We start from the raw sequence: 13,580 nt of genomic DNA, 5'->3' as shown, positions 1-13,580 counted from the left end.
GGGTTGTTGGCTTGCACTCTACTCTACTCAAACTAATTCTTTCCTCATTCGAGGACGAATGTTCCCAAGGGGAGATAATGTAACATCCCCTAAAAACGTTGTATACGATGTTTCAATTCTCGCCGAAAAATGATACAGCCTTTATATTTTGGACATAACTTTTTATAGGGTTGTCCAAATTGGGTGATTCAAATTTCTGAGTAACCAAATGATCATTACCTACAACTTTTGTGGACCATATTTTAAGTTTTAGAGTTTAAGTAGGTCAAATAAATTAATTGTTGTAAGACATAATGCTGTGACGAAAAGGAGTGTTTATAGAAGAAAAATCATATCTTACTGTAGGATTATCCAAATTGGTTGAGTCTTGAACAACATAAAATTAGACTTCTATATCTATAATTCTTATGAAGACACCAAATCCTAATAAGGAACTTATCCTATTCAAATGCAGCTCCGAAAAGGAGTATTCTGTCAAAGATAACTCATTTCACCTACCATGGAAAGATCTAGATACATTTGATATCACTCATGACATAAATTGTCCTCTATTTAACATCATCTATGACATCAATATATTCCATTAGATTTTCAGATTTTTCTTTATAATTATTTTATTTATTGTTAGGTCCCTCTTTCCCATCTATAAATATCCACCTTATTTCCTCATTTTATTCATCAAGCTTTCTCAAGTAAGTCTTCTCTTTATACACTTCTTTACACATTCTCAAATATAGTTTTAGTTCTTAGTAGTGAAGAAATACTATTCTGATAATTCATATACTCTGGGTAGTACGCAAAACGTTCCGGCGGGGAGAAAAGTTAGGACTCAAGAGTGTTCATTAAGTCTTTTGGTACCGACTAAAGCTTCGGATTCCAGGTATGTAAGGCTTCAATGAGAGTATTCCTTCCACTCTCATGCCTAAATTATTTTAATTATATGATAAACAATATTTATTTTCTTTATGCTTTACTCTAGGTTATGTGGGTGTTTATCCATGGGTTCTTCCACCCATGTTGTCCCAAACTCTTTCAATTAAGTCTCTTGATTTCAAGTAATATTTTCTTATGGTAATTCTTATTTTTACTTAATAGTATGAATCATGATTAAACTAATGATTATTGGTCTATTTTGATGCAACATAATTTAATATGTATGAATTGATGTTTTGCAAGTAATTTCTCTATTTATCTATTTAAAGGCTCTTGAAATTCATGGTAGGTTGTTTAAAGTATGATTTTTTAATTAATGAATTTGAAAGTATTTATGTATATTTATTTACATACATATTTGGAAGTTGAAGTGATTGGAACTCACCTAGTTTCACTATGTTTTTAATAAAGTTTGACTTGAAAGCTTTGACTCCAAATAAATATTTATGAAAGCAATATCTATGATCAAAAGGGAGTCTTATGAAATGAAAGAATGATGAAATAATATGAATGATGAATTCTTTATGCAATAAGGACAATTCTTGCATATTTGAATTACCAAATATTTTAATGAGCTATTCTACCGAATATGATGTTTTGAATTCTCAAGCTATATATTATGACTATTTTGAAGTATTAAACTATTTCATGGGATTGACTTAGCACCGAATGGGTCATTGCGGTGGGATTCGGTAAGGGAATCCTAGTAGCAACCCCTTGTCTCATTAACTATGTGCCAACATAGGAGCCCTTGTAGGCTTAGGCTAATGGATCCATAAATAGCCCTTAAAGTTAAAATTAAAGTAATAAATGAAGTTGACGGAGTTCTACCTGGCAAGTAGTCTCCCCGGCCAACGTAGGGGGTTATGTTGGATTCCATGTAATAGCTCGCATGGTCTTAAATGTCGGTTATGGTTAATTTCCCACAAAATGAATGTTTTAAAGTATATCTATATGATTTATTATGCATACATTAAATTATGTTCCATATTACATAAATGTTTTAATGTTTCTCAATGTTCATGCATCCTTACATACTTAGTACATTCAAAGTACTAACGCATACTTTTTTGCCTACATGATATAACCATGTAGGGACCAGTGCTCCTCCTCGTTCTCCTCCACGTGGCTAGTTGATATTCTATTGAAGACTACTTTTGGTGAGCTCCCATGTTTCGGGAACAATACTCTTTTATCTTTCTAGCTTATGATATGTTAAGATATTTTACTATGGCATTTCTTCTATTATGATTGAGGGTGAGCTAAGGACTTGTCTTAGCCCCGTTAAATCTAATAGTTAGAGGTATTGTTGGACATATGTAAGTTGAAGATTTCCTATTATGATTTTCGCTTATTTATTTATCATCATTACTTATGAAAGGCTAAAAGAATGCTAAGAGGCTTGATTGAGGTACTTTCAGGTTCCTCATTCGCCATGTCACGTCTAGGCCCTAGGCTTGGGTCGTGACACTACCCTGGCAAGGTATGAACGGATGTGGCAACAACATCGGCCTTTTGTACTATCACTGGCTCATAAATAATGATTGTTGGATAAGAGAAACTCCCATATAGGTCTTGATAGTACTCCGAGTTTAACTAGATCGGATTGTACATGATTGGTCTTGTCTAAATCATATTCTTGTTTAGACTTAGGATATGTTGATTGAATTATTTCTTCTTCTGAGTTGGGATTCTAAGTTGCTTTGATTCTACCCTGATGTATGTTTCACTCTGCCATTTTACCTACTCGTACATTCTACGTACTGAATTTATTTGGCCTGCATCATTTTATGATACAGAGATAGGTACTAGAGATCCTCAACAGGTGCATCATAGAAGATCATTTCTACTCTCAAATTTGGTGAGCCCTCCTTGCATCCGGAGGCACTCTAGATTTGTCATCTTTCTTTCGAATATTCCTTTTTGGGTAGCCATGGGCTTGTCATTGGCACCATCTAGAGAGTAAAGATAGAGGCTTCATAGACTAGACAATGATAGATTGGTTTTGATGTCTTTAACTCATGATTGGTTTCCTTTCAAACTATGTTTCTGATTTGAATGATTGAAATTGTTGATTTCGTTAGCCCACTAAGAATTATTTTTCTCTTAGACTAAGTCTTTCGCTGAATGAGTAAATGTGTGATCAGGATAAGTAGTTCTCTTGGGAGCCAGTGATTGCTTCTGAATGCCGGCCACGCCTAGGGTAGCCTTCCTAGGCGTGACAACATTATACAATGTTAGATGTTTCTTTCAAGACAATCACTTATATAGACATTAAAGAGAAGAGCAAATATTTTTCATAGGAGAAAACTTATCAACTTTAAACTTAGTTAACCCTACTTTCTTGAAAATAATTAGAAATCCTAAAATAATGTTAATGCACATGGGACTAATAGTCATAGGAATAAAATGACTACTAGAAAAAATTTAGGATCTAAAGTCTTAATAGTATTATATGATGATAGATGGTCAAACTTAAAGAATTCCATAATGGGATTAACCGAGTTAGATATGACAAATAACGGAGATATATTTTACATTAGCCCAGATCTTTTAATAAACTTAAAAGAATTTGGAAAACATATTAAGATCGGAATACAGATTAAAGGATATGAAGAAATCAATAATGAAAATAATTTTTTAATATGTATAGGCTTTATAGGAAAAATGACACTAAATAGCAATACAAAATTTAAGCTTCAAGTAAATGATGTTGTAGAAGTAATGGGTAACAAAGGTATAAAATTAATAAAACAAATTAAAATTAATCCAGAAGAATATGCAGGTTTAAAATGGAACCTAGATAAACTAAGACAACCTAAGGTATTTGCACCAGAAAACCACCTAATGTATACTAGTTCTAAGGGAGAAACCTCAATAAGGTTTACAGACTATAATTATACTAGTCAAAAAGAAGTAGATGACACAGACACAGAAAGTACAATAGACACAAAACAAGAAGAATTTATGAACATAGAATTAATACAAGAAGACTATGAAGTAGACAATGCTATTGAAAAAGCAAAAATATTATACAAACAAAATAATTATAGTGTTTTCAAATATAAAGGTTGTAAAAAGGGTACAATGGATATAATGGAAACAATTGAACATTTTAGACTATGTAAAGAAAGAGATGATAATTTAGCATACAAGATCGAAGAAACAAAGTGTTGAAAAGAAAATTCAGAACAAGAAGAAGAAGACATAACATCGCAAATTAGTCATAAAGACTTAATGAACGAAGCAAGTAGTGCTCATAGTGTTAGCCCTTTCCAAAGAACCAGTCAAGCACCGACTATTGGTCATAGTACTGGCAATCTGCCAAGAAAATCCTGGTCTACATCGGCCACAGAAATAAAAGAAAACATTAAACCAGTAGGAAGAAGAATGCCAATAGAAGAACCTATTAGATTACAAGAAGGAGGAAATAAGGGTAAAATACTTAATATAGCTGCTCATGATCCTCAAATGTGAAATACTGTTATAGATATATGGAAAGGAATAGTAGTAGCAAATTTTATAAAAAGCTATATTGAAATAGACGCTGAAATAATGTATAAATATTTAGAAACCTTTTTAGGAGAATCGTGTAAAACAGTGTGGGAAGCCTATAAACAAACTTATCCCCAAGAATTTCAAAGCTTAGTAGACCTAGGACCAAACCCATATAATTTCGCTAATAAAATACATGTGTTGTTAACAGGAGAAGACCCAAATAGTGGATTAGTAGCTTTACAAAGAAATATTGTTATAAAACTAGAACAATTAAGTATTACAAATTGGATGCATATAAAATACTTTCTTAGAGACTATTTTTATTACTGCACTATTAGTGGTAACACCTTTGACGAAGACTAGGTAAAAAGTTATTTCATTGTAATGACCTTTAGGGTTATTTTTGGAAATTTGTGAAAATTACCATTTTACCCTATCTTTATTGCCCCCGAGTGTTATTTGATCAGTTTTTGTTGTTGGTTTTATTAAAATCTTAATAGGTTGTGAATTGTGTGAGTTTTTGAGTTTTCATAAGCATTAAGTTTAAAAAGTAATTTTTGGTGCCAATTGGAGCTACAGGTCTCAAAACGAGGTTTCGTCATTTCCATCAGTTCCGAAATATAGAAATTAGTCTAGGAGAATTGTCAGAATCATATTTGGGGTTAATACATGGATTTGAGTTGTTGAGTTGAAAAGTTTAATTTTTATGAGCTAAGTTTGACTTTGGTCAACAAATCGAATCGAGTGTCGGCTGGTGGTTCTGTAGTTTCATTGGCTCTGAAACATGTTTTCTAATCAAATTGCACTATTAATTCATATTTATAGAGTTTCGAATAAGTTTTGAGGGTCAAAAACATGTTTTAAAGGGTGGTGGTGTAAGTTGACCGTGGTCAATAGGTGGTAAGCAGTCAACACGCATGAACAGTAACATGCGTGAACAATAACCTTTTGGGCAGAAAATGTCCCTTTCTTCCCATTTCAATATTTTTCACCATTTGTTTGAGTTCTTGAACTCTTTGAGGCGATTTGAGAAGAGATTTTTGAGGCAAAGTTTTGGGTAAGTGATTTTTTTGTCCTAAAACCTTCCTTTTTCATTAAGTATTTGACGATTTTAACTCCTAAATTTTATTTCAAACCTCAAAAATCTTTGTTTCTTCCCCAATTTAAATTTAAGGAAAATGACGATTTCTAACTCGTTTTGAACTCTATTTTTATAGATTTTCCAACCATGAGTTCCTTATTACTAGTAGAATAAAATTTCCATATTTGACACTTTTCGAAAATAATTAATTTTTTTACCAATTTATCCCCGGTTTTGAAATATATCAATATGGGTATCATTGGACTTCTTGTGATGTGTATGTTTCATTGTTGATAATGGGTTATCATTTAGGGCATTAAATTCGAGAGTTGCTTTTCCGATAGAGGTTTTCGGGTATGGTTACAGCAATTGAGGTAGGTTTGGCTATCCTTCTTTGAGATTGAGATGGGGTAATTAGTCATTCATATGTTATAGACTTTGGAATGAGGTTTTAGTATAAGTTGAGAATGTTATATATATTGTAATGCCAGTGTGGAAGCTTATTTATTAATGTGTTGTCGTGTGGGGGTTTATTTGTATTACATAGCCTGTGTGGGGGCCTTATTTGTTATCTTATTTATTTTGAGAGAATGTGATTCGTGATTTGCCTAAGAGAGAGGCTTGAGTATATTATTTGACTTGTGATGCCCACCTGAGAGGTTGAGTTGGGGTTTTTTAGCATGCTTGATTATTGAAATATTTTTGAGAAAAAGGTGAATATTTAAATGGAAGTATTTCCCTTCCATTACTATTTATTGAGGGTGAATATCACGTGTAGGTTAAGTTTTGAGAACTTTGAACCTTATACCACATGTGAGTTGAATTTTACTTCCATGACATATGTCTTTTGATGCATTCATCCTCATTTATCATATCATGAAACAAGGGAAGTTGAGAAACATGGAAATTCTTTTTGAGAAAGAAAATGAAACACATTTAAACCTTTGTATCTTGAGTCCCTGACCGAGGCAATTTTACAGTAGGATATTAGATGCATTGTGATCCCTTGACCACGAGAATGTGGCAAGGATAATGAGTTATTTTAATTGAGATATATGGTCTGCGAGACCCCCATAGGTCTTTCTTGGTAGCACAGCTCGATAGGTGTATACGACAGACTGTGCGACAGTTTTGATTCCACCGTACCTCTACATCATTGCATCATCATATTGCATTGTATTGAATTGATACCTGTACTACTTGAATTATTTGGTTAATTGTGGTTATGAGTTGTTATTATGGGTTTACTTTACTCGCATCATTATATATATAAACTGGCGGCACCAATGCCGAAGTGGGACTTTTCTTTATGTAGATAGAAGCTTTCCTTAGTTTATTTCATAGGTTTGATTAATTCCTTATACTCAGTCGGCTGAAACATATTGAGTTCATGTGAATTGTACTCACCCCTACTTCTGTGTCCCTTTTTAATGCAGATAGTAGTCAGGGTACCTCACGTGACAGCTAATATTCTAGCAAATTATGTATTCTCAGATTAGTGGTGAGGTCCCGAAATTCAGATCATCACTAGTCTATCTTTATTTCTCAGTCTTTTGTATCATTAATAGACTTATGTTGTATCTTCAGACTCGAACCTTGTATTAGATGCTCTTTATATTTATCTTCATTATCTTTCTTTTCATTTAAATCATGGCATGACTTTCCCTTTGGGAGTCTTGTATGAGTTTTACTTTTAGGCTTAGACATTAAATAGGGTTTTGGGATGTGTGCCATCATGACCTCAGTTTTTGGGTCGTGATAAATTGGTATCAGAGCACTAGGTTCACCGGTCTTATAGGTTAAAGAGTAGGGTATCTAGTAGAGTCTTGCGGATCGATACGTAGACGTATGTACTAATCTTTGAGAGGCTACAAGATACTTAATAGGAGGATTTCCTTCTTTTTACTCCCTTCGTGCGATTTATTCATATCAAGTATTGTATACATCTAATCTATTCCTTCTACGCATATGGTGAGGACTAGATCTACAATTACTGAGGGTGAGGCTGCACCTGCTGCCCAAGCCTCAGTACGCGGGCGAGGTAGAGGGCGTGGTGGAGTTAGAGGATGAGGCCAAGCAAGGGGAGCGACACCTGCTCATGGATGAGCTAAAGAGCCATCACCTGAGCCCATGTATGAGCAGGAGAATGACTTAAAGCAGAAAACTGAGGAGTAGAGGCCATCCCAGCCTCTTGTGGTTCCCGATAGTACTCCCACGCTTCTGGAGCTACTGGTTTGATTATTGGCTAAATTGGATGGTGCTCTTACCTCTGGTATTCTTCCAGGTACTGTAGGTTCTCCTATCATAGTTGGTGCTACACCGCCAGTTCAGGGGCCTAGTGTAGGATTTTAGACTCCTGGTTCTTCTTCAGTGCCTTCTATTTCACCTCTAAGATTTGTAGCTTCACTAGTTTTTGCTAGTGCTGCTATGTCGATAGCGAAGAAAAAGAGCTTCGAGAGGTTTTTTAGATTGGAACCTCCAAGGTTTGATGGTACAGCCGAAGAGAAAGCCTATGACTTTTTGATTGAGTGCCAAGACAGGATGTTCAACCTAGGCATTATAGAGGCATATGGAGTATCTTACACTTCATATCAAGTTGTGGGAGTGGACAAAGAGTGGTGGAGGAATATTCTTGCTCGTAGACCTATTGGTTCTCCTATTATGAGTTGGGAAAAGTTTACTGAGGTGTTCCTTGAGATATTTGTGCCTTATAGCCTCTGTGATCAGTGTAGGGATGAGTTTGATAGACTGGAGTAGGGCTCTCTATTTGTATCTGAGTATGAGACTTGCTTCCATAAGTTATCTTGTTATGCTATGTCGAGTTTTCCCACCAAGTTCGAGCTGATTTGCAAGCTAGTGAAGGGATTCGTTAGTTATCTCCAGGAGGCTATAGCCTCTCTTGTACTTTCTGGGGTACGTTTTAAAGTATTATTGATCATGCTAGGATGATAGAGAGTATCCGAAATGCTAGATAGGGCGGGGCCAAGAGGTTCCTTCTGTAGGGTCAGTTCAGTGGTCATTCCTCCAAGGGCAGAGAATATTCGAGTTCAGGAACCCATGGTTATCAGGGCAGACCAATTCAGGCAGTTATTCAGAGTTCTTCAGGCTCCGGAGGCTGTTTTGACACTTCTGGTTATCCCCTATGGGGTTTAGGTCCTCGAGGTTGTTATATATGTGATGAGATTGGGCATAAGGCCTAATATTGCTCCAAACGTGATCCTTCTACTAGACGGCCTGGGCACCAATTATTCGTTCTACAGATGCTCTAGTTGTTCAAAGTTCTTCGCAGAATACTAGAGGTGGCACCCATGGTGCTAAGGTGGAGCATGAGCTGGTGCTCATAGTGGTTCGCAGTCTAAGGGTGACCATCAGTTATGCTATGCTATACCGATTAGATATAAGACAGAAGCCTTTGATACAGGTATTACAGGTATTGTTCTAGTTTTCCATTATTCTGCTTTAGTATTATTTGACCCAGGGTCTATCTATTCTTATATGTCAAATTATTTTGATATGGGTATTGATTATGTGAGTGAGTCCCTTCCTGTGCCTATTACTATTTCTACCCTGGTAGGTGAATCTTTAGTGGTGGATCGGGTATACAAAGGATGTTTGGTGATATTTTCTAGTAGAGAGACCCATGCAGACTTGATTTTATTAGACATGCTTGATTTTGATGTGATACTGGGTATGGAATAATTATCTCCTTTTCATGCTATATTAGGTTGTTATACAAATACCGTGACCTTAGCTTATCCCGCTTTACCTAGTTTGGTATGGAAGGATAATCTGAGTTCGTATCCTAAGGGGGTGATATCTTATATTCGTGTTCGTCGCTTGATGAATAATGTTTGTTTTTCTTATTTGGCTCATGTACGTGATCTCACTATAGAGTCATCTTCTATAAAGACTACGAGAGTGGTGAGATAGTTTATGGATGTATTTCCTATAGACTTGTCGGGAGTTCCTCTTGACCGTGATATCAATTTTGTGATTGATTTGGAGCTTGACACTAAACCCATCTCTAGTTCTCCTTATCAGATGGCTCCAACAGAATTGAAGAAGTTAAAAGAATAATTGGAAGATTTATTGAAGAAGGGATTTATTAGACCTAGTGTATCACTGTGGGGTGCACCAGTTTTATTTGTGAAGAAGAAAGATGGTACTATGAGGATGTATATTGACTATCGATAGTGGAACAAAGTCACTGTCAAGAACAAGTATCCTCTCCCTCACATTGATGATTTATTTGAATAGCTTCAGAGTACATGGTGTTCTCAAAGATTGATTTAGGGTTGGGTTACCATCAGTTGAGAGTTCGGGAATCTGATATCCCAAAGACTGCATTCAAGACTCATTATGGGCATTATAAGTTTGTGGTTATGTCCTTCAGGTTGACTAATGCCCCGACTACTTTTATGGAGTTGATGAACCGGGTATTTTGATCTTATTTGGACTCGTTTGTGATCATGTTTATTGATGACATCTTGGTTTATTCCAAGAATGAAGCAGATCATGTTAGGCACCTGAGGACAGTCCTTCAGAGATTGAGAGAGGAGAAGTTGTACGTAAAATTCTCCAAATGTGAGTTTTGGCTTGATTCCGTGATATTCTTGGGTCATATAGTGACCAAGTATGGTATTATGGTTGATCCAGCCAAAGTTGTAGCGGTTCGTGATTAGGTTAGGCCTACTTCGATGACCAAGATTTGGAGTTTTATTGGGTTGATAGGTTATTATCGTCAGTTTGTTCAAGGATTCTCTTCTATTGCAGCCCCATTGACTAGGTTAACTCAAAAGACCATGGCATTTTAGTGGACTGATGAGTATGAGCTCATCTTTCAAAAGCTTAAGGAATTATTAACTTCAACACCTATTCTAGCCTTACTTGAGGAGGGCGTGGCCTTTATTGTGTTTTATGATGCTTCGGGAGTTGGCTTGGGTGGTTTATTGATGCAAAAAGGTAGAGTTATAGCTTATGATTCTCAACAGTTGAAGGTACATGAGAAGAACTATCTTACCCACGACTTAGAGTTGGCAAGGGTGGTGTTTTTCTGAAGTTGTGGAGGCATTATCTCTATGGAGTGACTTGTGAGGTCTATACTGACCACCGTAGCCTTAAGTATATCTTTTCTCAGCCGAATCTAAACATGCGTCAGCATAGATGGTTGGAGTTATTGAAAGACTATGACATCATCATACTTTATCATTCCAGCAAAGCTAATGTGGTAGCGGATACCTTGAGTCGCAAAGCATCTAGTATGGGTAGTTTAGCCATCCTTAAGGGTTTTGAGAGGCCTTTGGTGTTAGAGGTTCATTCATTGGCTAGACAGTTGGTTCGACTTGATATTTCTACACATCATGGTATTTTGGCCTTTGTGGAGGCTAGGTCTACTTTGATGGACCAGATTCGTACACACCAGTTTGAAGATGACAAGTTGAGGGGCATTCGAGAAAAAGTGTTGAGTGGTGAAGCAAAATTATCCTCTCTTGATCCGGAAGGATTTTTTAGGATTAATGATCGCATTTGTGTGCCCAAGATTAGTGAATGGATACGTATGATATTGGAGGAGACTCATTATTCTAAGTATTCGATTCACCTGGGAGTGGAAAAGATGTTCCATGACTTGAAACAACACTATTGATGGTGTAGAATGAAGAGAGACATTATTGATTTTGTGGCTAAGTGTCTAAATTGCAAACAAGTGAAGTATGAGCATCAGAAACTGGGTGGTCCTATGCAAAGGATGCCCATTCTTGAGTGGAAATGGGAGCGTATCACTATGGACTTTGTGTCTGGATTACCCATGGCATTAGGTAAGTATGACTCTATATGGATGATTGTGGATCGATTGACCAAATCAACCCATTTCCTTCTGGTGAAGACTAGCTACAATGCAGATCAATTAGCTAGGATCTATCTTCGTGAGATTGTTAGGCTGCATGGGTTGCCTATCTCTATTGTGTCATATCGGGGTTAAGTGTTCACCTCTCACTTTTGGGAACCATTACAGCGTGGTTTGGGTACGCGGCTAGAGATGAGTTCAGCATTTCATCCCCAAATCAATGGTCAGTCCAAGAGGACTATTTAGGTGTTGGAGGATATGCTTAGGGCCTGTGTGATTGATTTTGGTGCCCGATGGGATGTCATGACCCAAGCGTAGGGCCTAGACATGACACGCCGAATGAGACACCCAGAGGTACCTCACCCAAGCCTCTTAGCATTCATTAAGCATTTCATTGGTAATGATAAACAAATCAAGCGAAAAACAAAAGAGATGTAGGGACTAAGGGACTTCACATTTAATAAGAGACAACATAATATTTTTTTCTATGTCCAACCATACCTTCTACATTAAAGACTTAGCGGGGGCTAAGACATGTCCCTAGATCACCCTCAAAATAAATGTCAAGAAATGCCTTAATAAAAGTCTTAATGTTAAAATCACTATGAATTTAGGTGAAAGTTACTTACAATAGGAAAAAAACTACTCGTCATCTCTCTCTCTCTCTAACCACCGGTGATTGTGAGCACTACAAGCGCCAGTGAAGACATGGCTAGAGCTCGAGGAAGAGGACGCGGAAATGGTAGAGGTAGAGGAAGACCTAAAAAAGTACCGAGTACAAATGTTCGTGTTCAGCTAGATGACATTGGAATGGGCATTCAAACCCCAGATCCAGATAAAGATGCAGTATAGCAAAGAGTTACACAAAACTCTTCAGGTATGGCTTCGAAGAAATTAGACATGAGTAATACCCCTCAAACACCTATAACAGTAATGCCGAAAAGTCCCAGATCTGAGGGCTCAGCAAATGAAGTACCAGTAGATCCATCTACAGAAAGCCCTAAATCTGGTGAAAATGCAGTAGTAGTAGAGGAACGAAAGTGGACGAGCCTATTTACCAAAAACCGAGCTACAGCAAATGGATTATCACTAGATTATCTCCCTCCTCAAATGCTGAATGGGAAACCAATAGTCCATCTGGACAAAGATGAGGTAAATCAGGAAATCAAAAAATGGAGCACTGCCTTAATAGCCTATTTCATAGGTGATGTACTGGGTTATAATGCTTTAACAAGATACATTACGCAGTTCTGGTCCAATGTGGCAACACCTCAGCTCTATTACCATGAAGAAGGGTACTATGTGATTAGATTTCGATCGACTGAAGATATGAATGAAATCTTCTACTCAGGGCCTTATACCATTAATAATAGACCTATAATTCTTAAACTATGGACTGTGGATTTTGATTTCAGTAAGGAATTCCCTACAACAATTCCTCTCTTGGTGAAATTTCCAAAACTTCTGATGTCTTGCTGGGGGAAAGGCTCATTGAGTAGAATAGCTAGTGTCATTGGAGTCCTAATACATGCTGATGAATGTACTGCTAAACAAACAAGGATCTCTTATGTTCGAATGTTGATTGAAGTGAATGTTACTCAACCACTGCCTGATAAGATTGCTGTTATGGACCCTCATGAGAAAGTGTTTGAGCAGGAGGTTCTATATAATTGGAAACCTAAGTTCTGCCCTAAATTCTCAATGGTTGGACATGTATGACAAACAATGCAACAAAAAACCTTTCAACTCCAGAAGAAGCAATGCACTAGAAAAGTTGAACAAGAATGGAAACCTACAGGTGTGATCAGAGAACCTGCTCCAGAAATAAAAGAAGCTTCAGTGCCGAAACAAGTAGAGGATAAGCCCTCCCAAGGTGCAAAAGGAAAAATGGTTCAGGTGGACACAAATTCAGAGAGAAGAATAGCTGAAGTTCCTCAAAGCTCCACCAACAGAATTCAGAATGGAGAAGTAGTATATAGCCCTGAACTGAACTTGACTGATTTCCCACTTTTGGGATCTTGGCCAAAGAAGAATGCATGTCCAGAAGGCTCAGTGAATATGATCAAGCACCTCCTGATAAAGGAGAACAACCACACAGTACCTAATGAGTTGGCTCATATGGAATGTAAGAGGACTAAATAAGAGGCATAAGCAGAAGGAACTTAAAATCTATTTACGGAAGAAAGGTATTAAACTAGCTGCTTTAGTGGAAACTAGAGTCAA

The 13,580-nt window shown here is 36.8% G+C and overlaps 1 protein-coding gene across 1 annotated transcript; it reads left to right on the top strand.

The window, feature by feature from the left end:
* Positions 1 to 12,290: 12,290 nt before the first annotated feature.
* Positions 12,291 to 13,076, top strand: LOC129870258 (uncharacterized). Its single transcript, XM_055944977.1, has one exon. The coding sequence runs from the start codon at positions 12,291 to 12,293 to the stop codon at positions 13,074 to 13,076; it is 786 nt and encodes a 261-aa protein (XP_055800952.1).
* The last annotated feature ends 504 nt before the right edge of the window (positions 13,077 to 13,580 follow it).

Source organism: Solanum dulcamara, chromosome 2, assembly GCF_947179165.1.
Source record: "Solanum dulcamara chromosome 2, daSolDulc1.2, whole genome shotgun sequence".
NCBI classification, from domain to species: Eukaryota; Viridiplantae; Streptophyta; class Magnoliopsida; order Solanales; family Solanaceae; genus Solanum; species Solanum dulcamara.
Note: the sequence above shows the minus strand (reverse complement) of the source record. Positions and strands in the feature narration are given on the sequence as shown.